The 25,168-nt window shown below is 41.5% G+C and overlaps 1 protein-coding gene across 1 annotated transcript; it reads left to right on the plus strand.

The window, feature by feature from the left end:
* The first annotated feature begins 4,185 nt into the window (after positions 1-4,185).
* On the plus strand, positions 4,186-24,908 carry LOC120054612 (guanine nucleotide-binding protein subunit beta-4). Its single transcript, XM_039002087.1, has 10 exons — positions 4,186-4,362; positions 9,848-9,981; positions 10,219-10,257; positions 12,209-12,315; positions 13,747-13,810; positions 14,299-14,461; positions 14,955-15,021; positions 16,649-16,850; positions 19,654-19,870; positions 20,157-24,908. The coding sequence occupies exons 2-10, from the start codon at positions 9,925-9,927 to the stop codon at positions 20,261-20,263; spliced, it is 1,023 nt and encodes a 340-aa protein (XP_038858015.1). The 5' UTR covers positions 4,186-4,362; positions 9,848-9,924; the 3' UTR covers positions 20,264-24,908.
* Positions 24,909-25,168: the final 260 nt, after the last annotated feature.

Raw genomic sequence — 25,168 nt, forward strand, 5'->3', positions numbered from 1 at the left:
TTTTCAGAGATTCAACAGAGACATGACTTTGTCCTGAGTCACTTCATAGGGAACATACTGCAGGTCAGCTCAAGTCTTGTATTGGTAATTACATCTCTGATTTGAGCAAGTCTTATTGGGATTCCCCTGGACTGTCACACTGTCCTTTTCTCACTTCTTCTCATAGTCCATTTCCTCTTGAGCTTCCTCCCTAAAAAACAAAACAAATACTCATGCAGTTTAAGAGGCTACATCGCCTCAATTTGGTTGTTGTCTTTGAATATGGAAACACTGCTGGTAGGTTCTTCCACAAAGTTAGAACCATTTAAAGTAAGGCACCATAGCAACTTTCCAGTGTATGTGCCTGTGTTTATCCCCTGGCAGTGTACATCTGGTGTATACTTGGCCAACTCCATCTGCATAGTACTGAGGTGCACTATTACGATCAGTGTCACGCTTCTCTAGTGTGTGACTCAGACACCGCACGAGAGGCATTATCACAGAAATGATGAGGACACTTCAGCAAGCTGCCACTGTGACAGCCTCTTATGGGCCAACAATAGCTCTGAGATAAGACAATAACCTTCCAATGGAACAGAGGTATTATTGCCTGTAGTTATGCTTTATGTTCACCAAGAGATTCAGATTGATTCATTGTTTTGGAAAACTACAGCATCAGTGGGTCCCATTGGAATAGGTTATAGGGTTTATCACGTTTAGGATAGGGAGCAAGGTTGACTATTCATCTTATTGTCTTTTCAGACTTCGTTTCAGTGAGTATACAATCACTTTATGCATACACATGTAGAAATATAGAGCAGGGCCCATATTTTCTATCACATGCAAAAGTGCACCAGTGTATATATCAGCAACGCCCAAGGCGAGGCGAGACCAGCCATCGCAAAACAATGGATGCCAAATTATATACATGTTAAAGGATTTATTTTACAGTCAGCGACACTGTTCATCAGATGGCGAGATGGTCGATGAATAGTGGTTCCGAATGGCTCGTTTCAAATGGGTCCGGCCATGCCAGGCAGTGAAAGCATGTGCAACTCTAGATGTGTCAATGTCTATTCTCCTCCACAGATGTAGAGTGGAAGAGAGGGAGGCGCTGAGCCAGAGAGGTGCGCATATTTTAAGTCACTTTAGCACTCTTCAAGAGGGCCTTTTTCAATGATCCATTATGCATACAACTCTGGCTCTCCCTGGTATTTCTCCTACCTTCTTGACGTCAGTTGCCATTTGTGAGGGTTGCCCAGGCAACGGCCAACCTCCCCTGGAGATATGTCTGGTGGCCTGATATAGCCTTTTAAGGGTTTACTGTTTGTACACGTTTTAATTGTCTTTGATACACTGGCAGTACTACATGTAGGTCATTGGAGTACATCAGGTGTGAAAAAAATGGGAACGCATATAAAAATAGCATATCAAAAGCTATTCTGGCATGATATCCCATTAGTGCTTCTCATCTCCTCTCAACTTGGGCACCTACATATTGTGTTAATGGCTGTTTTGGAGCAGTCCTCCAAGGGTTTTATGTACCCTAAAATGGTAGCAATGAAGTTCAAAGTGAGATTATGTGATCTGGTATGATTGCTTGTTGCAGGCTATTCATTTGTAACACCCTATGTGTGTTATTATAGTGTATGGTATCAAAGTAGGCATTGCCTAATTATTTTACCTACACTTGTATTATTACAGTCAAATTTTTACCATAATGTAAATAATTCCAGCAATCAAGGGGAACTTTGCTAATTAAGGATACCAATGCATCATCTTCATCAGATAACAGTATTTAAGCAAGCAAACTTCCCCAATCTCTCAATTTTCTCCTAAGTGTTTTACGAAGTGTTACTGTGTCTCAGTTTTAGACAGTTAACATTGCAATGGTAGGTTAGGATAGCTCTGAGGCTATTTATAGCTTCTGCAGCTTCTTTTTTTCCAGACATCAAGCTATTGATGTTCTATTTTTACAGTGCAATTCGCTCCCTCCCTCTCCTTTTGGTTGCCAAGCGATTGACCAAGGGACCAGATAAAAGAATGATGTGCCGCTTGCTGGACACCCTGACTCTGATTTTCAGTTGGTTAATGAACTCTTTCAGTAAGGGATGGATGACACCTATGACATGGTTGGAGGGTTGATTACAAAAACGATTACAAAAAACAATGTCATTTAAGATAATATATGCCATTGCTATTTTACCCTTCACATCTAATCACCAAGCCTGAGAGAAAGAAAGCCACTGGGATGCATTTCAGTTCATTTACTTGATAGTTTACTGACTTGATTGTTGCGGCCTTGCTTTTATTGGAAATAGAAATCTGTTATGATTTTTCATAGATTCATCTGCATTTGATTATTGGCTACAAAGCTACTAACATTATTGTGTAGTTGTCAAGGTGAGCCAGGTTTTGTCTCTACAACATTTATATACGGCAATATTAGGGCTGCACAGGACAGAATATTGCATTTAGCCACACCTAGGTAAAAGGGTTACAAAACAAAACATGACTAAATGTAATTTGCCCTGTGTTGTGTTACAGGGGATGTGACAAACACCTCTCTTTTTCAGAGAAACTAGAGAGATATCAGCTAATATTGGAATATATGACGTTGATATAAAACTGCGAGAGTACTGCCAAAATTTGACAGGAATAGATTATGTTCTGTCTTGTTGTGGTGATGTTCACACCTCAGAATAGTTAAATGTTACATAATTTCAGACATGAATTGGCAAAATCGTTCGGTTGCATTTAAAGTTATGACATCCTGGGATTTTCATCAGTCTTTTTGACTTATGTTAATGGCCTCCACAGCATATCAAACCCTGCAACATAGGCCTACATCCTCGAATCAACAACATGTGACTCTCTACTAGCTATTATTTTAATCCTAATCCCCATAATGCATTTAGGAAAAGGGATCGACTGAGGTAATCTACTGCTGTGTGAATTCAATTAGACTTAATCTGACCCCATGCTATTCCAAAAGGAAACCAAGGACTGTGCAACTTTCATCTCCCCTTCATTGATTATAGCTCTCGCAGAGATGAGGAAAAGCCTATCCCACTGCTCTCTTTCATTGGCCCCATAAAAAATTCAGCATGTCCTAATGGAGAGAAATCCTATTCTACTATTTACCCCCTTTACACTGGAACCAGACCAGACACACCTTTCCCTGGTGCTATCAAAAATGATCAGAAATTAATAAACACATAGATAATGAATCATATGATACAGGTTCAGAACACCAGAAACATATAGCTACATTTAACTGGCACTTTTAGTGTATGCACAATGTGAGAGATCTCCAGGATTGGATGAATGCGCAGGCCTATAGGTAGTCTGTATAAGTATGCCCTAAGTGTGTATAATGGTTATCCCAATAATCCTTTTATTTCAGTACTACAAGATATCTAGATAATTAATTGGTACTTGCCTACATAAGCCAAAACCATTAGCCTATTACAGTAAGAACTAAATGTTTTGTATTGTAAGAACATAGTATTAAATATGGCAATTCGTGTTTTGGTTACATTTTGCATATCAAGAGAAAAATGGTGAAGGCCTAATCACACAGAACTGACAAAGTCTTCAAAACAACTTGCATTGATAATCACTTATGAACATTTAGAAAACACTGAATTACATTGTGTTTGCCTGATAGTAAAGCACTCTGTCATCCCCTTCCTGCACACTTTAGCTTACTTCCCAATGCTAAATCCACTGTATGGCTCACAAGCCACAACTGTAACCATACAACATGATGAAGGAAGGAATAATACATGTAGTTGGCGTTACAAGCTCCTTAAACCAAGAATAATATTTTAAAACAATATCGTATCGTTCAGACCTCTGCGATAGCTGTTCACCTACACTGTAACAATTTGTTTCCTGTACTCCGTTCTTTCTTTTTGTTGAGGGAGCTGACAGTCAATACCATTTTCCTGTGGGTGAAACAAAGCTATTGCGACACGATTGATTTGGTCCTTATTGTACAAGAAAACAGGACACTTCTCTAAGTGGAGGAAAATCACTGATATAAATCAAGATATTGTCTTCAGAATACGTTTAAACATGTTTTAGGAATGAGTAAGATGAAAATGTACGACATCTCCGTGAGTGCACCCCTCGGCGTAGGCTGTTGCCATGTTCCCAGTTTCTTCATGGGTGTGGTGATTAGATTGCTTGGTGAACGTTCAGTCTAATCCTGCCAGAGTTGCGCGAGTGGCTGGCCCTTTAAATCTGTTAAATTGTCTTAAAACTAATACCGCTATCTTGACATTTCTTTCACAGCTGGGACCATGTATGCCATTTGAAAACGGACTACTGTGACACAGATTGGAACGACGTGGAAATTCCCCCAAAATCCAGTTTCAGGTAATAACGTGTGCTGGAGAGCTGTATCTCTTGGCATTTTCTTGCCTTTATTTCCTGCTTTGGGTAAACCCTAGGCTATAGCCTACAATACGGCTTGATGTCGGCCTTTGTTTTGCATTGAGGTTGCAAAACATTAGGGGATTAATTGATACATTAAAAAGCGATGTGTTGAGTAGTGGTCATCTTAATAGCTCATTATATCTATTTCAAGGCTTGCTGTTTTTCTCGATTAAGCTTTTATTGGTGAAAATTCGGTGTTATCGAAACGCGGCCTTTTACTGTCAAATCACCGTCGGACGGAAATTAACTAGCCGCCTGTAGGCTATAGGATAAAAATCTATATTCACGAATATAACGAAGCCTTATTCAGATATGTAGAGCAAGATACCGGGAGTATTATATATATATATATATATATATATATACATTTACATTAATCAATTATAGATGACATTCTGCCTTCATTCGAGCGGCAATTTGTAGCAAGGCTGCCAATGTAACGGCGCGCATATTGCTTAATTTCATAGTCTTGAAAATGCATGCAACCATCATTGATATTGTTTGGAGATTATATAAAATCTAATATATCTCAATATTTAATATTGTCAAAGCAACACGTGATCAAGATTCTGTCAGAACACTGAGAACAGATAACCTTCCAGTTCTCTGTGTGTGTGTGTGTTGTGGTGCTGTTACAATGTAACAATATTGTAACAGTATTGTAAAAAAGTTGGAACTTTCATGAATGTGCTAACGTTATCTGTCTAATATTATCCACATTCCGCATTAAAATTACAGCCATTTTTTAAATAGTTATAGTCTAGGCCTATAACTAGCCCAGTGTTTGTTTTAGCTGTAAGCCTATCAGTTATTGTTATACTTCTGCAGTGTTATAGAGTTTTAAGCAATATCCTGACATGACGGGTTTAATGAGTCCTCCAACAAGATCAGTGAGGTACAGATGTAGGACCTTAATTTGATCACCCTGTTGCAGGAGAACTTGCCTGCAATGCAGGACATTTAAAACCTATAGTGGATTTGAGGTTTTAAAAGGCTTCTGAAGTTTGTAATTTCAACTTTGACATTTCAGACTTGATTTTCCCTTACGAAAATTGATCAACCCTTCCAAAAATGTCCATTAATTATAATTCACATAATAATTCACATTTCCTTGTAATTTTTCTGCTGTAGCAAACTGGCTCAAATTAAGATCCTACATCTGTAGTGAAGTGTTGTAAAGAGTAAACAGCATTACAACTGCTGTTATCATAGTATGCAAACTTTGACCAGTAATACTGTAGCTCTTTGTGCACAGGTAGGCTGTAGAAAAAACATACTGGGCAAATATTTTCGTGGTCACGATTACAGTGGATTTGTGGTAGGCCTAAGTGGCAAATGATTTATTAGAGAACATATGAAGATCATGATTGATATCCATATGCGTCTGTCATACATTCAGTATATTTAATGTCTTTCCATATGGCTGCACTTGACCAATGTAAATACTCAGCTTGTCCAGCAAATCATTTGGGAAGTCAAGTCACCTGATATTTCCGTCATTCTCCAGATGTTTGAATGTTCTGTGAACTGAACAAGTTGTCACCTGGTGGGGCTGCCCTGCCTCCTTTTGCTTTCACCCAATGTTTAGGCCACCTCCACCTCTCTGCAGAGATGTGTCACCTTATTGGAGTTAGAAGAACATACACATGTACATACGATTTCATCCCAAGAACATGTGCACCTACACCCGCTCAAACACAACACACACACACACACACGTGTACGCACACAATGTTGTTTAATTCTCCCAAGACATTTCATACTCATATCACACTTTTTCATTGCATGATATGACCAAAATCTACCACTCCAAACATTAACAATAACAATTTCTACAAACATGGCTTTATCCTATTACAGGGGTTTTAACATGAAATAACACACATATCAGACCAAACCCACGCATTGCACGTTAATGAATCCTATTCAGCCAGCAATACCTATTCACCAGAGACAATGTTACTTGGAAAATCAATCCACTTATTCAATATAAAGCTGGATACATTACACAAATATGAAACCATGGTAATCCCTAGGAGTAGGTTACAGACAAGTCTAACATGGTGACCTTCCCAGGAGAGGTGAAGTTAATGCCCTTGTGATCAGACACAATATTCCCAATAGTATTACAGTTCAAAATTGTAACTAAAAGTGGGTGTGCTAATTTCAGATGCAAGTGTAACGGTACAAATAAAAAATCTATTACTGCTCGGGCGACGTTGTTTAAATGGAGCGGATGTCAGGGAAGATGCAGCCTGGTAGTAGTATGTGCTTTGAGGTCATCTAGGTGAATTCTTCTTTACCCCAGCAGACATAGCGTCTGTCTGTGTGTGTCTGTGTGTGTCTGTGTGTGTCTGTGTGTGTGTGTGTGTGTGTGTGTGTGTGTGTGTGTGTTTGAGAGAGAGTGATATGCACGTATTTATGTATTTCACGTTGAATGTGAATGCATTTATGCGCGTGTGTGTGTGTGTGTCTCGGCGTTGGTTACATTTGTGCTGAACAGGGCGGGCGGGCGGTGGCTGTCTTCACTGGGTAGAGTGGAGAGCTTCCCAACCATGGCCAGTCTTAGGGCCTGCCTGCTGAGGTGGTGCCAAGCAGCACTGCCACACACTAAACAATAGGGAGCCAGCGCAGAGCTCCCCTTTGTCATCCCTGTCTCTGTGCCATTCTCTGGGCCTACCAATCAACCACCACCACTGGAGGAAAGCTACTCGGCCAGTCTGTATCCCACACACCACTAAATATGGGCAATTCGATTCTGGAACGGGGCATAAGTGTGTCATTTGACCACCAACTTAAGTTTTAGAGTAGTTTACAAAATGCGAGAACAATTCAGATTGAACCATTAGGGCCAACTTTTAAAGTCTGTCATTGTAGAAATGTAGTACCTACCTATTGGGGATTGTTGTTTTCCATTTGCATTATTTTGCATGTCATATGCGCAAATAGGTTTAATTAAGCTTTTGTGCATAGTCTTCTGCCTAATAGTTGAACAGTTTATTTTTGATTTTTATTCTCAATGGCAGCCTAGTTACAGTGGGTTAATTGCCTTGTTCAGGGGCAGAACAACATATTTTTACCTTGTCAGCTCGGGGATTTGATCTTGCAACCTTCCGGTTACTAGCCCAATGCTCTAACCACTAGGCTACCTGCCGCCCCTAACAGTGTTGTCTTGTGATCAAGCCATGTTTTGTGATTACTGGTGTCATAAAAATGTTAGCTAACAGGTTACCAATTAGCATGTTTGACATATCAGTAGAAATACTACTACTATCAGCTTTTTGGTAAGCGGTTTAGCAACAAAAATACTTCCCGTATTATCGGCAGTTATTGGCTACCTTACTATTTTGTTCAATTACAAGATATATCTGTTTAATTTTGTTCAAAAAAGAGACACCAACCGCGTATCCGAAGTGTTTACTTGATAGTTGCCTAGCCTTCCAGTAAAAAAAAAAATTGTTGTAACCAAATAATATCTCATTATTTATTTTACAGATTAATCTTATGTTTTGAGAAAGTAGATAACAGTTGAATACTAACATATAAATGAGTATGAATAATTTTGGTAAAAAATTGGATATTAAATGATGTGTAGTCTGTCGCGCAGTCGAATTTTACAATATACAGCGTGTCCCACAAAATGTGCATATATATTACTTATTTGAAGACTCTCAAAACCTAACTTAACTTACATACACTGCAATGAAATTGGTGGTCAGCTAGCTAGAAGGGTGTCTTCAGTCGCAAAATGTACCATTATTTTCCCACGCCATTTAATTGTTGAGCTCAAAGTGATTTAATCCTCCAGCCGCTAGAGAGTGTCCGAAATTAGGGGGTGTCCGATGTTGGGGGGAAATTAGCTAGTGGATTATTTCTTCAAGGAGCAGATTGCAGTAAGGCACCAGCAGCAGCACGCCACTGGTAAACTGACGTCAGGGGCTCTGCAGGTGGCTTGCGTCAGCAGGTGTCATGAAGGAAACGTAATTCCCAGGCAAAAGTGTTTCTTTCTCCCACTGTCTTACTTTTGTCAGTGCGCTTCCTACCTGACGCCAAAAGGATGCAGATATCTTTTTTGTAATTCTGCAGTCGGAAAAAATGGCAAACAGTCTCGACCGAAGCCCTAAATAGTGTCGATTTTGAATGAAGTTGTACAATAGCATTCAAGTGCATGTGCATTATGTAGGCTATATTGGAGGAGTATGCTGTTATGTAAATTAAGATTATTTAAAACTGGGCAACCTGACCAAATTCACATAGAAATGTGTGTTAGATCTGTCATTCTAAGAAGTCTAAGAAGTGGTAATTCTGTTCTATGTGCTCAATTTCTGTGCTTCCCGTTCTTAAGTTTAGTTTTTAAGTTTAGTTCTTCAGTTTAGTTTTTCCGTCTGTTAATTTTGGTTTTGGACACCAGCTTCAAACAGCTGAAAATACAATATTTTTGGTTATGAAAAATATATTTCACAGCGGTTTAGATGATACAATGATTCTCTACACTATACTTGCTTGTTGTGTCACATAAACTGAAATTAGGCGAACTATTAGAATTTTAGCTTCCAGGAAATAGCGGAGCGAACACGGTTTAACATGTTAATAGCGAAAAGGCCATTAACGCTTGGTTATTAATGCTTATTTAACACTTATTTGTTAACCTTATTTCATAAAGTATCATACACCCATGGGCATTCAATAAACAGAAATACCACCTGCTATGAATGCTTTGACGAGCGCTATTAAATGTGTAGCAAATCTTTTTTTTTACTACATCATGAACGTTATTTGTTTTCCAATGTGGAACAAAAAATACATCTTACAGGCCTGCTGCCCTAGCTGCTAATTATAGAAATGGAACTAAAACATTAATCCAGGGCTGCATTCTGGACAGCAGGCTGCAAAATGTCCTGGAAAATGAGGGGGGCCCGGCGCTCCAAAAATTTCTGAAGAGTGTGTAAGTGCTCCGTGACCCACATTCAGAATCCCCTAGGTAAAGGATGTGGCGACACACACACAGCCCAGTGTGTGTATGTACAGTATGTGTGCGTGCGAGCGTGGGTGTGTGTATAAACCCAATCCACTCAATAGAGCTACAGTACAATTACAGTACAGTTACACCCCTCATTTGCACGTCAAATTATATTCAAACAGAATCAATTGCAGGACAGGGAGCTAAAACAGCACAATGCAAAACACCCCGCCTGATTGAGTGGAAAAGGTCAGAGACTCAGAGCCTTGTGCGTTTAAATGGCCTTTTGAACCAGACTGGAGGTGATTGGTGCCTGTGTCTGGGTACAGGCCGGCGCCCCACGATTCAGGCCAAAGCAGCCCTATCCGCAGGATGTCCGTGTTTGTTACAGCCCAGGGAAGTGCTCCTCTGAAAGTGTGTCTGTCCGTCTGACTGACTGTCTATCTATCTGTCTGTGTTTTTCAGGTGTCAGCTGGTCTGTGTGATTTTTACAAACCCAGTTTTCCAAGTGGAGCGTGGCCTGAACACATCACAGAGGGACAATGAGCGAGCTGGAACAGTTACGGCAGGAAGCGGAGCAACTACGCAATCAAATCCGGGTATGGGGCATGTGTGTGTTTGAGTGAGTGAGTGTGTGTGTGTGTGTGTCTGGAGTGAATCCTTGACTCAAGAAATCTGAACAGTAAAGTTTCAGGTGATCATTTGATAGCATTGCTTGGCATTTTCAATCAGCCATTTAAATCATATTATAATATTAACACCGGACCACTTTCTGCAATATACTCTTTCAGTCTCTCGCAAACTCTGAACATTGCCATTTTGCTGTTGTGTTACAGGATGCTAGGAAAGCCTGTAGTGACTCCACTCTTTCGCAGGTAAGGGATTCAACAAATTAAGATTACACATTTACTTACAATACATATAAATGCCGGTTATAGCTTAGATCAAGCTATCATGTGTGCTCGATATAAAATACAGCCAAACATTTACCATTTTCTACATAAACAGGACCCCTTTAGGCTCTCTCCAATCACAACCAGTGAGCAGGTTTTCTTGTTACACTTGGATTTTATCCTCTTTTGACCACGGGAAATCCCAAGGTCTTTGTAGTCTTACCATGTACCATGTACCAGGGTGATTGATTGGATAGGGACCACTACGCTAAGACATTAATAGCTATGAAACAAATATACAGTGCATTCGGAGGGTATTCAGACCACTTGACTTACTCCACATTTTGTTACTTTACAGCCTTATTGTTACGTTACAGCCTTTTCCCCCCTCATCAATCTACACACAATACCCCAAAATAACAAAGCAAAAACAGGTTTTTAGAACATTTTCCACATTAAAAATAAAAAACAGAAATATCAATTTCCATTAGTATTCAGACCCTTTACTCAGTACTTTGTTGAAGTAACAAAGTGATTACAGAATCGAGTCTTCTTGGGTATGACATTACAAGCCTGGCACACCTGAATTTGGGGAGTTTCTCCCATTCTTCTCTGCAGATCCTCTCAAGCTCTGTCAGGTTAGATGGGGAGCGTCGCTGCACAGCTATTTTCAGGTCTCTCCAGAGATGTTAGATCGGGTTCAAGTCCAGGCTCTGGCTGAGCCACTGAAGGACATTCAGAGACTTGTCCCGAAGCCAGTCCTGCGTTGTCTTGGCTGTGTGCTTAGGGTCATTTTCCTGTTGGAAGGTGAACCTTCTCCACAGTCTGAGGTCTTGAGCTCTCTGGAGCAGGTTTTCATTAAGGATCTCGCTGTACTTTGCTACGTCGATCTTTCCCTTGATCCTGACTATTCTTCCAGTCCCTACCGCTGAAAAAGATCCCCACATCATGATGCTGCCACCATTATGCTTCATCGTAGGGATGGTGCCATGTTTCCTCCAGATTTAACGCATGGCATTCGGGCCAAAGAGTTCAGTCTTGGTTTCATCAGTCCAGAGAATCTTGTCTCTCATGGTCTTGGAGTCATTTAGGTGCCTTTGGCAAACTCCAAGCGGGCTGTCATGTGGCTTTTACTGAGGAGTGCCTTCTGTCTGGCCACTCTATCATAAAGGCCTGATTGGTGGAGTGCTGCAGAGATGGCTGTCCTTCTGGAAGGTTCTCCCATCTCCACAGAGAAACTCTGGAGCTCTGTCAGAGTGACCATCGGGTTCTTGCTCACCTTCCTGACCAAGGCCCTTCTCCCCCGATTGTTCAATTTGGCCGGGCGGCCAGCTCTAGGAAGAGTCTTGGTGGTTCCAAACTTCTTCCATTTAAGAATGATGGAGGCCACTGTGTTCTTGGGGACCTTCAATGCTACAGAAATGTTTTGGTACCCTTCCCAGATCTGTGCCTCGACACAATCCTGTCTCGGAGCTCTACGGACAATTCCTTCAACCTCATGGCTTGGTTTTTGCTCTGACATACACTGTCAACTGTGGGACCTTATATAGACAGGTGTGTGCCTTTCCAAATCATGTCCAATCAATTGAATTTACCACAGGTGGTCTCCAATCAAATTGTAGAAACATCTCAAGGCTGATCAATGGAAACAATTTCAAAAACTTGTTTTTGCTTTGTCATTATGGAGCATTGTGTGTAGATTGATTAGGGAAAAAAGCAATGTAATCCATTTTAGAATAAGGCTGTAACGTAACAAAATGTGAACAAATTTGAGGGGTCTGAATAGTTTCCGAATGCACTGTAGGTATAAAGCAAATAGCCTAGCAATTAGTCTATGAAACTAACATGTACATATTTGGACTAGCGTGAAGTTTATGAATGACCATGCTGGGTTATGCTGATGTTGTTTCCTTTGGGCCTGGCGTATTGGCAGATCACAGCTGGTCTGGACTCAGTGGGCCGGATACAGATGAGAACGCGGCGCACTCTCAGGGGCCACCTTGCCAAGATCTATGCAATGCACTGGGGCACCGACTCCAGGTCTGACAATACTACTGTTACTACTACTACTACTGCAATACTACTACTGCAATACTTCTACTGCTAATATACTTCTACTTCTGCTGTTGTTATTTTACCCCCCTTGATTCTAAATTATTTTTTATTGTCTTTTTATTGTTGCATAAGTCCTATGAGGTAACTCTAATGAAAAGTACTATACAAATGAAATGTATTATTATTAGTACTACTACTAGTTAGTACCACTACTACTAGTACTACTACTGCTACTATCCTACTAATATACTACTACTACTACCACTACTGCTGCAATACTACACAACTACTACTATTACTATTACTACTACTACTACTACTACTACTACTACTACTACTAAACCTCCATATTCTTAAGCACTGGCTGCTTGTGTCCTGTGGGTTTTGGACAGAAACTTTGTCCCAAACCAAAGCCATTAACATTTAAATTACAAAAAAGTCCATAGACTGTTAGAAGTAGATTTAACCCATAGCTAGCTATGTGCTACTAGTTCAATACTACAGCCACAGAGCAGTGGCACATTTTTACCAGTCAGTGTACTGTTGCCAGTCACACTAGTACAGTTGGACCGACTGATTTCCAATTGAGGCTCGATTTATATGTAAGCCATGGGACTACAAGTATGTATGCTTACCAGCTCATTCTTACTGCTCCCAAATACTTCTGAGTGTGCGTCTGCACTCTGGGTGAACCACCTGGAGGACAAACAGCCTGTGTTTATTTTATATACAGCAGTTGACATTTCAGCGGCACAGCTCTCCCTTTATTGTGTGCTTGGCTCGCTACAGATGGGTGCCAACCCACTTCCTATCACTGGAGAGACGGAAACACAAGCAGTTGGGGGCAGGGGGATGGGGGGTGGGGCAGGCTCTCTGTTTATCTTTCTCCCTCTCTCTCTTTCTTTCCTTCATTCTCTATCACCTCCCCTCTCTATTCTTCCTCCCTCTTTCTCTCTATTGTTTCCTCCCCCCCTTCTCGCCACTTTTCTCCTGCTCTCCATCCCCTCCTCTATCCTTCTCTCGTTCTATCTCCCTCTGTCTCTCCCTGCCCCCCTCTCGACTGTAGAGCCTTTCAGATGACTGAGGCAATGAATATTACATGAAATGGCTCATCCAAAGTGGTCGCTATCCTGGACGGTTCACACTGCGATCCTGGCATGTGGGGTGTCCCACCGGAGAGAGGGAGGGAGGGAGGGAGGGAGAGAGAGAGAGAGAGAGAGGGCTCTGGAGTTCACACCACACTTAAACTGCTTTGGAAGCAGCAGCTTTTCTGTCTACATTAGTTATGCATGCATTAGGTATGCTCTAACTAGTTCCATGGCTTTTTTGTTCCTGTGAATATATGCCAGTGTGCTGTGCTGACAGGTCAAACTCTTCAATATATTGAAACCTTACTCTTTTTTAAATGGTGTCTAGGTTACTTGTAAGTGCCTCCCAGGATGGCAAATTGATCATTTGGGACAGCTACACAACAAACAAGGTGAGACCTACATTAAACTGCACCTGTGTGACCTTTCTCAAATAACATCAAAGACAAACAATCACCAGTAAAGTATCCTCTATATCTCCCCTCACACTGTAGCAAACAGTGCCATCCTCGTTGTCCTTGATTCTCCTCTGTATACTGCATCACATTCCACTCCCCTGGGTGATTGAGCTAAGCACGTTTGGGGTCAATTCAATTACCATTTAGGTTATATTAGGAAGTGAATTCGCCTGAAAATAATTTCCTCCTATTTTCTACCAGGATATTTCTATTCCCGAATTGAATGTCAATTCACTTCCGGAAGGTTCCTAACATAAGATCTGCACGCGTAACTTGGACTTGGAATTTGGAAGCCAATATACAGTTTATGCATTCAGATCTCAAGTTAGGATCTGGTCCTTCCTTTCAAGTCTTAACGCTTTTTGAATTTTGATTGCAACCCTGGAGGTAACAGACGTTGATCGTGTGTGTGTATTCCGTAGATGCATGCCATCCCGCTGCGCTCCTCCTGGGTGATGACCTGTGCATACGCGCCCTCTGGGAACTATGTGGCGTGCGGAGGCCTGGACAACATCTGCTCCATCTACAGCCTGAAGACCCGTGAGGGCAACGTGCGCGTCACCCGCGAGCTGCCCGGACACACAGGTACACACTGGAGAAGGCTCTTTTTAAGAGGCGGAATACTGCAATTTTAGAAAGGAAATAGCACAATTTCACCTCATCAGCTTCTTTGATTGGTTTAAACCCAGATAACCTTCTTTCATTCCAAAAAGCTGCCGTCATTCCTCACCTCTGCCCTTATTCAATATCCCCTGCAGATCTTGGCCCGTTTCATAAAGCATCTCGGAGTAAGAGTGCTGATCTAGGATCAGTTACACCCGTAATTAATGTACTCTTATTCATTTATGATCTAAAAGGAAAAAACTATATTAGATCAGCACTCCTACTCTGAGATAATTTATGAATACGGGTGAGACTAGTTCTTCTCCATATTGTTTACACCTGTCCACTACTGTCAAATATGTGGGGTGAACAAGGGCAGTGGATGCACTAAGGACCACAGTGATGGCTTGTTACGGTATTGATGTGAATCGTGTGGATTAAGCCTGCATGGTTATTTTCAACCTTTCTTTTTCAGGCTATTTGTCTTGCTGTCGTTTCCTGGATGACAACCAGATTGTGACGAGTTCCGGGGACACCACCTGGTGAGTTTGTTGATCTAGTGTGGGAGGAACACTTATTTGGGGAACACAACTTGTGTCTAGATGATATCCTTTGTCCAATAGCTTTGCATCCACCGCTCTTATAAGGCTTTGTCTTGGTTTTGTTCTGGGTCCGGTGCTACAAAAGCCCTCTCTAAGCCAGCTCCCGTGAATACTACTCACACAGACTATTAGGGTTATGATAATACGATAGCATCGTCTATTGACGATGATTGACATCCATCGTCAATGGTGACCGACAATGGTTTAGCCTATTTGAACTTGACTGGCGCCCCGCAGTAAAGAACGGAGTCTCCAGCGCACAGCAGGGCAGCACACAAGTGACATTCCGAGTAATTTGCCTATTCCTATTTGCTATAGCCTATTTCAATAAATATGTGATACAGAACTCAAGAGAGGAATGTAGGGTAGACAGAGCAGAGAATTCCACCAGAACAGTACAAAAGGTCCAATATTCTCTCTCTCTCTCTGTCGGATGCATCGGCTTTTAATCTATAGCCTGAACCTATTCATTTTTTAAAAAATTAGACACTCCTTATTAACTATCTTGTGTTTAGCTGTTTTAAAAGAACGTAGCCTATATTCCCTTCTCTCTCCATTCGATAGGCTATGCTTCATCATTTTATGCATGGCTTTCTCCCGATAAAACAATGAATGTAACGGCATTCCATCTCAAAAAGTAATTTGAGCCTAAAAACATAAGGTAGCCAGGGGACTAATAATGAGAGAGAACAAACAATATCGATAGCCTATAGAAAAATTTTATGACAAGTTTAATCAAGTTTAAGTTTATTAATAAAGAAATGATCCATACGGGCCGGGAAAATCCCTCCAAACGAGATTAAAAACCAAATAGCTAATAACTTATCCTCATTCCTCTTACTGGCCTATCATAAAAGCTTTAAGGCCAATTCAAGTTATGAACAGCAGTTTATTTCCCAAATATTCTAGCCTACGAAGGCATTGTCCTAAAGTTGTGGCTTTCAAGAATGAAAGTCTATAGCCTAAGCCTAGGCATTTATGATAGATTTATGATAGATAGAACAACCAATATTATTTATTTTTTCGATTATTTTACGAGGCAAAATAAAGCAATTATTATCCAGTTTTGAAGACTGTAGACTGTTTCTATCCAGCCAATGATGTCACTACGTTAAGACAGCCCATCCCTCAGACAATCACGTCTCCATCACAGCGCGCCACACAGACACAGAAACACACAAACCTGCTCCATGCTGAAGCTCCTCCACCAGAATGGAATATGAGGAAAAGATTTGCCTGCACTTAGCCTCTGCCCAGGATTTCGTTGTGATCCATCCTGTTGCATTTGATTTCACTCTAGCCCAACTTATTTTCAATAAAAAACTAAATCAAATTGGGTTGGCCAATATGGGGCGATAGCATCGTATATCACAATGTTTTATGGGTACATAATCACGACAGGACAAAGGTTGACATCGCTCAACCCTACAGACTACACTGACACACACACAGAGAGAGGAGAACCCAGTGCACCTCCCCATTCATCATCAATTCATTTCAAGTCTTAACATTTCCACTGTACACTCATACCTCCTCTCATTCTCGTTCCCCCCACTCTCGCTCTCAGCGCTTTATGGGACATCGAGACTGGCCAGATGGCCACCAGCTTCACGGGCCACACGGGGGACGTGATGAGCCTGTCCCTCAGCCCTGACTTCAAGACTTTTGTGTCGGGGGCCTGTGACGCGTCCTCCAAGCTGTGGGATGTCCGGGACGGCATGTGCAGGCAGTCCTTCACTGGCCACGTGTCCGACATCAACGCCGTTTGCGTGAGTAGGAGGCACAGGAAATATACGTATCGTGTTGTTATGAAGAACCTTACATTGTAGGACGGTACTGTAAAGCAGACAAACATCTGTTACCAGACCGGTTACCAAACTAGATATTCACTTTCTTTGCTAATACTGCAAGAATTTGACACAGATTTGTCTGACTATGTAATGTTAATCCTGAAAAGAGAAACTGAGCCTCAATTCGTTGGTGGTATGGACGCTACAAGGTGTCGAAAGCATTCCACAGGGATGCTGGCCATTGTTGACTCCAATGCTTCCCACAGTTGTGTCAAGTTGGCTGGATGTTCTTTGGGTAGTGGACCATTCTTGATACACACGGGAAACTGTTCAGGGTGAAAAATCTAGCACTGTTGCAGCTTGACACAAACCGGCGAGCCTGGCACCTACTACCATACCCCTACAGTGCCTTCGGAAAGTGTTCAGACTCTTTGACTTTTTCCACAATTTGTTTTTAGGTTACAGCCATATTTTAAAATTGATTAAATAGTTTTTTCCCCCTCATCAATCTACACCCAATACCCCATAATGACAAAGCAAAAACAGGTTTTTCTAATATTTTGCTAATAAAATAAAAAATGAAATATGACATTTACATAAGTATTCAGACCCTTTATTCAGTACTTTGTTGAAGCACCTTTGGCAGCCATTACAGCGTCGAGTCTTCTTGGGTATGATGCTACAAGTTTGGCACACCTGTATTTGGGGAGTTTCTCCCATTCTTTTCTGCAGATCCTCTCAAACTCTGTCAGGTTGGATGGGGAGCGTTGCTACACAGCTATTTCCAGGTCACTCTAGAGATGTTTGATCGGGTTCATGTCCGGGCTCTGGCTGGGCTACTGAAGGACATTCAGAGACTTGTCCCGAAGCCACTCCTGTGTCGTCTTGGCTGTGTGCTTACGGTCGTTGTCCTGTTGGAAGGTGAACCTTCGCCCCAGTCTGAGGTCTTGCGCACTCTGGAGCAGGTTTTCATTAAGGATCTCGCTGTACTTTGCTCCATTCATCTTTGTCTCGATCCTGACTAGTCTCCATGTCAATGCCGCTGAAAAACATCCCCACAACATGATGCTGCCACCACCATGCTTCACCGTAGGGATGGTGCCAGGTTTCCTCCAGACGTGACGATTGGTATTCAGGCCAAAGAGTTTAATCTTGGTTTCATCAGACCTTTTACTGAGGAGTGGCTTTCGTCTGTCCATAAAGGCCTGATTGGTGGAGTGCTGCAGAGATGGTTGTCCTTCTGGAAGTGTCTTCCATCTCCACAGAGGAACTCTAGAGCTCTGTCAGAGTGACCATCGGGTTCTTGGTCACCTCCCTGACCAAGGCCCTTCTCCCCCGATTGCTCAGTTTGGCCGGGCGGCCAGCTCTAGGAAGAGTTTTGGTGGTTCCAAACTTCTTCCATTTAAGAATGATGGAGGCCACAATGTTCTTGGGGACCTTCAATGGTGCAGAAATGTTTTGGTACCCTTCCCCAGATCTGTGCCTCGACACAATCCTGTCTCAGAGCTCTAAGGACAATTCCTTTGACCTCATGGCTTGGTTTTTGTTCGGACATGCACTGTCAACTGTGGGACCTTATATAGACAGGTGTGTGCCTTTCCAAATCATATCCAGTCAATTTAATTTACCACAGGTAGACTCCAATCAAGTTGTAAAAACATCTCAAGGATGATCAATGGAAACAGGATACACCTGAGCTCAATTTCGAGTCTGATAGCAAAGGGGCTGAATACTTATGTAATTAAGGTATTTCAGTTTTTTTCTAAACCTGTTTTTGCTTTGTCATTATGGGGTATTGTGTGTAGATTGCTGAGTATTTTTAATCCATTTTAAAATACATCTGTAACGAAACAAAATGTGGAAAAAGTCAAGGGGTCTGAATACTTTCCGAAGGCACTGTACAATCCATTTCTCAATTGGTTTAAAAATCCTTCTTTAACCTGTCTCCTCACCTTCATCTACACTGATTGAAGTGGATTTAACAAGTGACATCAATAAGGGATTATAGCTTTCTGGTCAGTCTTATGTCATGGAAAGAGCATGTGTTCTTAATGTTTTGTATACTCAGTGTATATTTCCTGTTTGGGGTATCTGTACTCGCTCGACCCTGTCGTGTTAAGGCGTCCGCATGCTTCCCAGCCGAAACAGTTCGGTAGAGTTCGTGCATATATTATGATATTTTGTGACGTTTTTGTTTCGACTTTTCGGGCACACAGCATTTTTTTCTGGATGCAAGCCGATGTTTGGAGCCGACGTCTTCGACGGTGATTGGTCAACAGTAGGGATTCTTCAATAGAGTCTTTGTTGTCATTCAATGAGAGACGACTCGTTTTAATGTACATTTTTCCATTGTAAAATACTGCACCAAACACTAACACCTCTTCGGCAAAAACGTCAAAATTAATGACAGATTTCTTGAGTTATCTTAAATTAATTCTGACTATTTTGAGGAAGAGTATACTGGCTATGGTGTCTCAAAATGGACAAACAGTACTATTGACGCTTTTTTGTCGTTTTTCAAGCAAAGGTCTTTTAAGGGAGTATGTCAGCACGCTTGTTCGTTTCGGCTAGCCGAGTTCGCTTGGCTCCAGCTGAGCTGAAGCATGCTGACACCTTTAAAAAGGAACACCATAGAATATGACTGTCCATGATACAGTAACACAAATTATTACAAAACATCATGTCATAGACATTAGATTAAACAGTGAGTATGACACAATACACTATAACAAAAATAACTTAATTCAATACACCTAACCCATTCTCTGTATTTGTGGTGCAGTTCTTCCCCAACGGCAACGCCTTTACCACGGGCTCGGACGACGCCACCTGCCGACTGTTCGACCTGCGTGCTGACCAAGAGCTGATGATGTACTCGCACGACAACATCATCTGCGGCATCACCTCGGTGGCTTTCTCCAAGAGTGGCCGCCTGCTGCTGGCTGGCTACGACGACTTCAACTGCAACGTGTGGGACACCCTCAAGGCCGAGCGCGCAGGTACAGTGGGGGCAGCGGAGGGAGCTAATGCACTGATTCAAATCCTTTCTAATTCCAATCCCTTTTTTTAAATGCAACCTTTTCTTGTTACCTCCCTTGAGGTTAGAGGAAGGGACATAATGCGGATTTTTGTGCTAGGCACTCATTTGGCAGTCACACTTATGGACAGCAACTTACAGTCAGTACATACAGTAATTGGTGAAACATTGTCTGTACAATGACTCACAATGCCTCCTAATCACCCTTATATTGTTTCTCTTTCCCTTTCCCCCCTCTCTCTTTCTAGGTGTCCTGGCCGGTCACGACAACAGGGTGAGCTGTTTAGGCGTGACAGACGACGGCATGGCCGTAGCTACGGGCTCATGGGACAGTTTCCTCCGGATCTGGAACTAAACCCTCCACATCACCTCCACCTCCTCCTCTATCCCTCCCTCCCTCCACCAACCCACCCACCCACACCACTGGGCTGGACTTGAGGGTGAACACTGTGTCTTCTCCCACCAACCCACCACCAACTCCACAACACAGGCAAAGTCCCCCCCCCCCTCCCCCCCGTCCAACTCCTCCCCTCACCCAACCGCCCACGCCACAGCCAGCGCCGCTGTGAGGAAGTAACAACTCTTTCTACCTTTCCAAGTGACGTTTTTTTACCCACGTATTACACAGAGGTTTTCAAGTACGTACAATTAGTGTCCAATAAAAAAATCTATGATGAGACGAGATTTTAAAACGTTTACACAAAAAAAATACAAAAAAAACAAACCCTGGCATCCCCTCTTCTTTTCAGACAGGGGGGATAGAGCACGCATGTTACCGTGGTTACCGCCAAATTAGGGGACAGTCTGTGTGTAATATGTAAATGTATATATAAATACAGTATATATGTATAGCATTATGTGTGTATATATGCATCATATATGCACATATAATGTGTATGTATATATTTTTGTAGTTTATTTCCCACCCTTGAGTTTTTTTGTTTTGTTTCGTTTTTTTGCCTTATGTTTTACTTGTTTAATGTATATAATATTCACAGTACTACACGATAACACAATTCCGATTTTGTCACTTGCCCCATGTGCAACATAATGTACATGTCAGTATGCATGTGTGTGTGTGTGTGTATGTGCGTGTGATGGTCTACTGGCAAAGGTATACACACGTTCGATAACTATAATACTGTATAATACATATGTTGATGATTGCGGTAACGATAGGAGTTGTGATTGACTGTTGGCATTCCTCTAAACAAACATGGCTTTCTTTTCTAAACAGAGCCGTTGTGGTCGTTTGTAGAGACAGCTTCTAGACTACAAAGGTTGGGTTTTAGTCTTGGTGGCGTTTTAGCCCAATCCCTTTTTTAGAAACTGGTTTAACTAGGATTTGATACACGGCTCCCGTAGTTGTTTGGAGGCGCAGTCTCGCTAAGCCCCTCTAACAAACTCAAACAGCGTGAAACGACGGCCTAGAGACACTCGCAGGGGTACTCGGGCTGCGTTCAAAACCGCTGTTGTATGGCGAGTAGTATAACATCACTCCCACGCCTTGCAAATCAACAACAGTGTGATATGAAATAAATATGTTGCGATCATTCACTAATAGAGACTTTACTGCATATACCCCAAAGCCTTTACGTCTCCACTGCGGATGGAGACGGGGGCCGGTTTGAAACCTAGGGCCAAAAGGTCTGAAACGTAGGGCCCCAAACTGACAGGGGGGAGGGGGGGGGGGGGTTTAACTAGGAATGTGATCCTGGAGCTACTGGGAGCTAGCTCAAGCCTGTATCGTAAGACTAAATAAGTACTGAGAACCAGAAATGCTGGCAGTCTATACAATCTCTACCAGAGGCTGGTCAGTAAAAGCATTGTGAAAAGATGTGAAAAGGAAAGACTGCTCACTATTTGAGCAGTGAGTGACTCGTAATTCCTTCCCTATGAGTGGACATGAGGGAAGATGCCTGTAATAGCTTCTTGCTATGTCCTCTTCAATTCTAGGGATTTAAAAAAATTCTTGATGACCATCAATAGGGTGGTTTAGTTGAGTGTGGAATGTAACGCTCTTGGTTCAGAAATCTCGTCAGCCACTCAAAATCACACTAGTGCCACCACGAGCCTGTAAAAAAAGAAATGCTTTTTAAAAAATTGTCTGTATTTAACACGTAACGTTTCTTCTCACCAAAACAAATGTTATGAACAGTTTTAAGTATTGCTAGCGAAGAAAGTTCATTCGGTGGAAGAAAGTACACTTGGTAGAGAGCTAGATAATGCACACATACACAACAAACTGTAGTCCAAATGTAAGCAAAGAGCACATGCAACATACTCACCAATAGAGGAGAGGGTATCTCTCACAATACTTTGTTAGTTTGTGCATCAGTCATTTTCCGTTTTCCTCGCAAGATAACTTTGGTTGTGGAGGCAACACTTCAATAAGGGTGCCTATTTTTGAGTTACACACCCTAACATCCTAAAATAACTAGATAACAGTACATGGATTGGATCCATGTGGAATGGATTAGAATGGTCTGTGGCTTGAGATCAGTTAAATCTCCATTCTGCCTTACTGTACATGCTACGAAGCCAATCCCATTGCCAACATTGACCAGAACTGGTCAGGAACTCAAATGTTGGGCCTGCTTGGTCAAGACTTCCGCTTTTTCATCTCCACCTGTAGGCAGTTCCACTTGACCTCAATCACCCAGTCGCCTAATGAGGCTCCACTATTTCAAGTGGGCCCAAGAGAATGTGAAAGTAATTGTCCAGTGAAAATCTTATTTTTAAAACTTCATATTATGTCAACTCATACCCAAATCATGTTATTGACTCATCCTATACTCGTATTTGTGGCCAAAGCTTAACTTGGAGACAAAACACTTAAAAAAACAAACATCAAAAACATTTCCTCAGAGGATGAGCTGGCCAATCAGCGGTCTTAATCTTTTTCATGACCGGTCAATGCCCACACAGTTCTGTTGTTGGGGTATGCCCACACCATTCCAACACAGAAAAGCTGCTTTTTAACATACAATAAAATAAGTGATTATAGGTCATATTTCATAGAAATCTGGAAACACTGGACAGTTACTTTAAAAGATAATTGTCTCCTTTTCAAATATTGGCACTGGGTAAAGAATGAGGCAGGCCATAACCTGATATAACAAAGTCAAATGATTTGCTGAAATCAAGCAATTGTGAAGCACAGAGACTCGTCAGTACTATAGTAAACACTAAAAGCCACAGCTTACAGATGACCACAACCGAAGACCTGCAAACAGCATGCATCTTCCAATAGCTTCTCGAAAGTGCTGTACATTATTTTATACAATTCTGCTTTCTATCGTACAATTTGTTGTATTTATTGATTACAAAGAAAACCCTTTGATCATTTAGTGATTTATAGTAGCCGTTTATTTGGTTGTACGTTTTTAGCTGTTTTACCTGGCTTTGCATTAATTAATTTGAGAATAAATGTAAAAGAAATGGCTGGTGGTTTATTAAGCCCCAAAAACACAAAAACACATCCTTGAGCTGACTTGGATGTAAAATGTATTCCATATCAGTGTTGAAATTCTCACTGATCTGTGTGGGTAACATACATGCCGGTTATAAGTGTTACTTTTCGCATTTGTGCCAATGTTACCCACTGACCCTGAGCTGTGAACTGAAAACATGTCATAATTGACAACTCATTGTGTTTCTTCGCTTGCTTACAGAAAGTGCCAGCTTTTTCCCCCTGAATCAAAATCTAATCAGTGTCATTTTTTACACTTGGCCTGTAACAAGGTCCTCTGTTGACTTCATAAGGTGCCCAATAAAAAGTGTCCAGAACATATGGATATTCCTTCAATGTTAGTGAATCACTTTGTTTTGCTTTCATTTCCCCATATGAAATGAATCTACCCATGAGGATCCAATGAGAGAAACGTAGCCCTTTTAAGACAGGAAATACAGATGGCAGATAAAAAGGCAGGTTGAATTTTGGTCATTTTACACCAACATGGCTGCCAGGGAAACCATACCCAAACTCCTGAAAGCAACTTTGAAGTTGGTTGTGTTGATTCTTAAGCTCAGACATCATCTGTGACAATACAGCACCACAGCCCTTACTAGCCAAAACATGTATATTCTATAACACAACGAACACCCCAGAGGCTTGACCACAGTGCTCAATAAGATGCAACAGTACTATTACTAAAATAGTGACCGCATTAAAATGTGCCTGTGCAGTCCCAATGATCAGGTTAGTTAGCTGGGACCAATGGTTTCTAGGCATCAATAGTCAAAAGGTGCTCAATCTCCCTGTATTTGACCATGTCATTGTATTTCCTTTGGTTGTATTCATCATATGAAACAACTATGTCATAAAGAGCAGTCGTGACAGCATGTGCTCTACCGGATGGGATGCTGAGACACAGTCTGCAACGAACACAGCGTGTGTTGGTTTTCAAGTCTCCTTGACATACATAGCCAAAGTAATTGAAAAGCCTGAGCGTGTACTTGCCTGGATTTACAGGTGTAAGGGAAAAGTAAGCAAGCAAATCAGCATGCGCTGCGTTTACATGTGAACTGTTTACTCGTGGACTGAGGTGGAATATTATCCATGCATCAAAGCAGTGTTTTAGAGGGTTTCTTTAAACATGGCTGAGTTTGGCGAAGAATCGGAAACGGGAGTAGCGCATATCAAGAGAAACAAACACAAGAGAATCCAACGTTGAAGTTGTAGCCCAGCTGTCCTTTTGATAATTAGCGTTACATTTAGCGATCACCACAAACACACATTAATGCACTGCCTTTTGGCTCTGATCTATTCTGACAGTCTTATTTATTTTTTTGTGTTTTAAGCCAGTGAATACCAGGGACGTGGTGCCATGATTTCTCTTACAGTGCTATTGTGTGAAATTATAATCACTTGTTATGGAATAATTTTTTATAGTCTTTTTCACACCAATTCTTTTTGTGTATTTGTACAGTGGCTTGGTGATACTGATATGTTGCCATGAGTTGATATTGTAACCAATAAAAAAAGCTTTAACCAAGGGTTTCTGTGTTGAAGCCTATTATGTATAAAAAAAAAAAAAAGAAAAAAAAAAGAAACTTATAATTTGAGGTTAACAAATTACTTTTCAAACATAGTTGCTTGAATGCTGACCATCTACCATTCAGTAAAAGCTTTTATTTTTGAGGGCAGTTGTTAAATCCTCTTTCCACTTCTAAGAATGCAAGTCTTCAGTTTAATGTTGTTTCCATTAGAGATTCTACAGCAAACGCTGCCCGTGCAAAAAAACAAACAGAATCAATG

This window comes from Salvelinus namaycush, chromosome 10, assembly GCF_016432855.1.
Source record: "Salvelinus namaycush isolate Seneca chromosome 10, SaNama_1.0, whole genome shotgun sequence".
In the NCBI taxonomy this organism is placed as follows: Eukaryota; Metazoa; Chordata; class Actinopteri; order Salmoniformes; family Salmonidae; genus Salvelinus; species Salvelinus namaycush.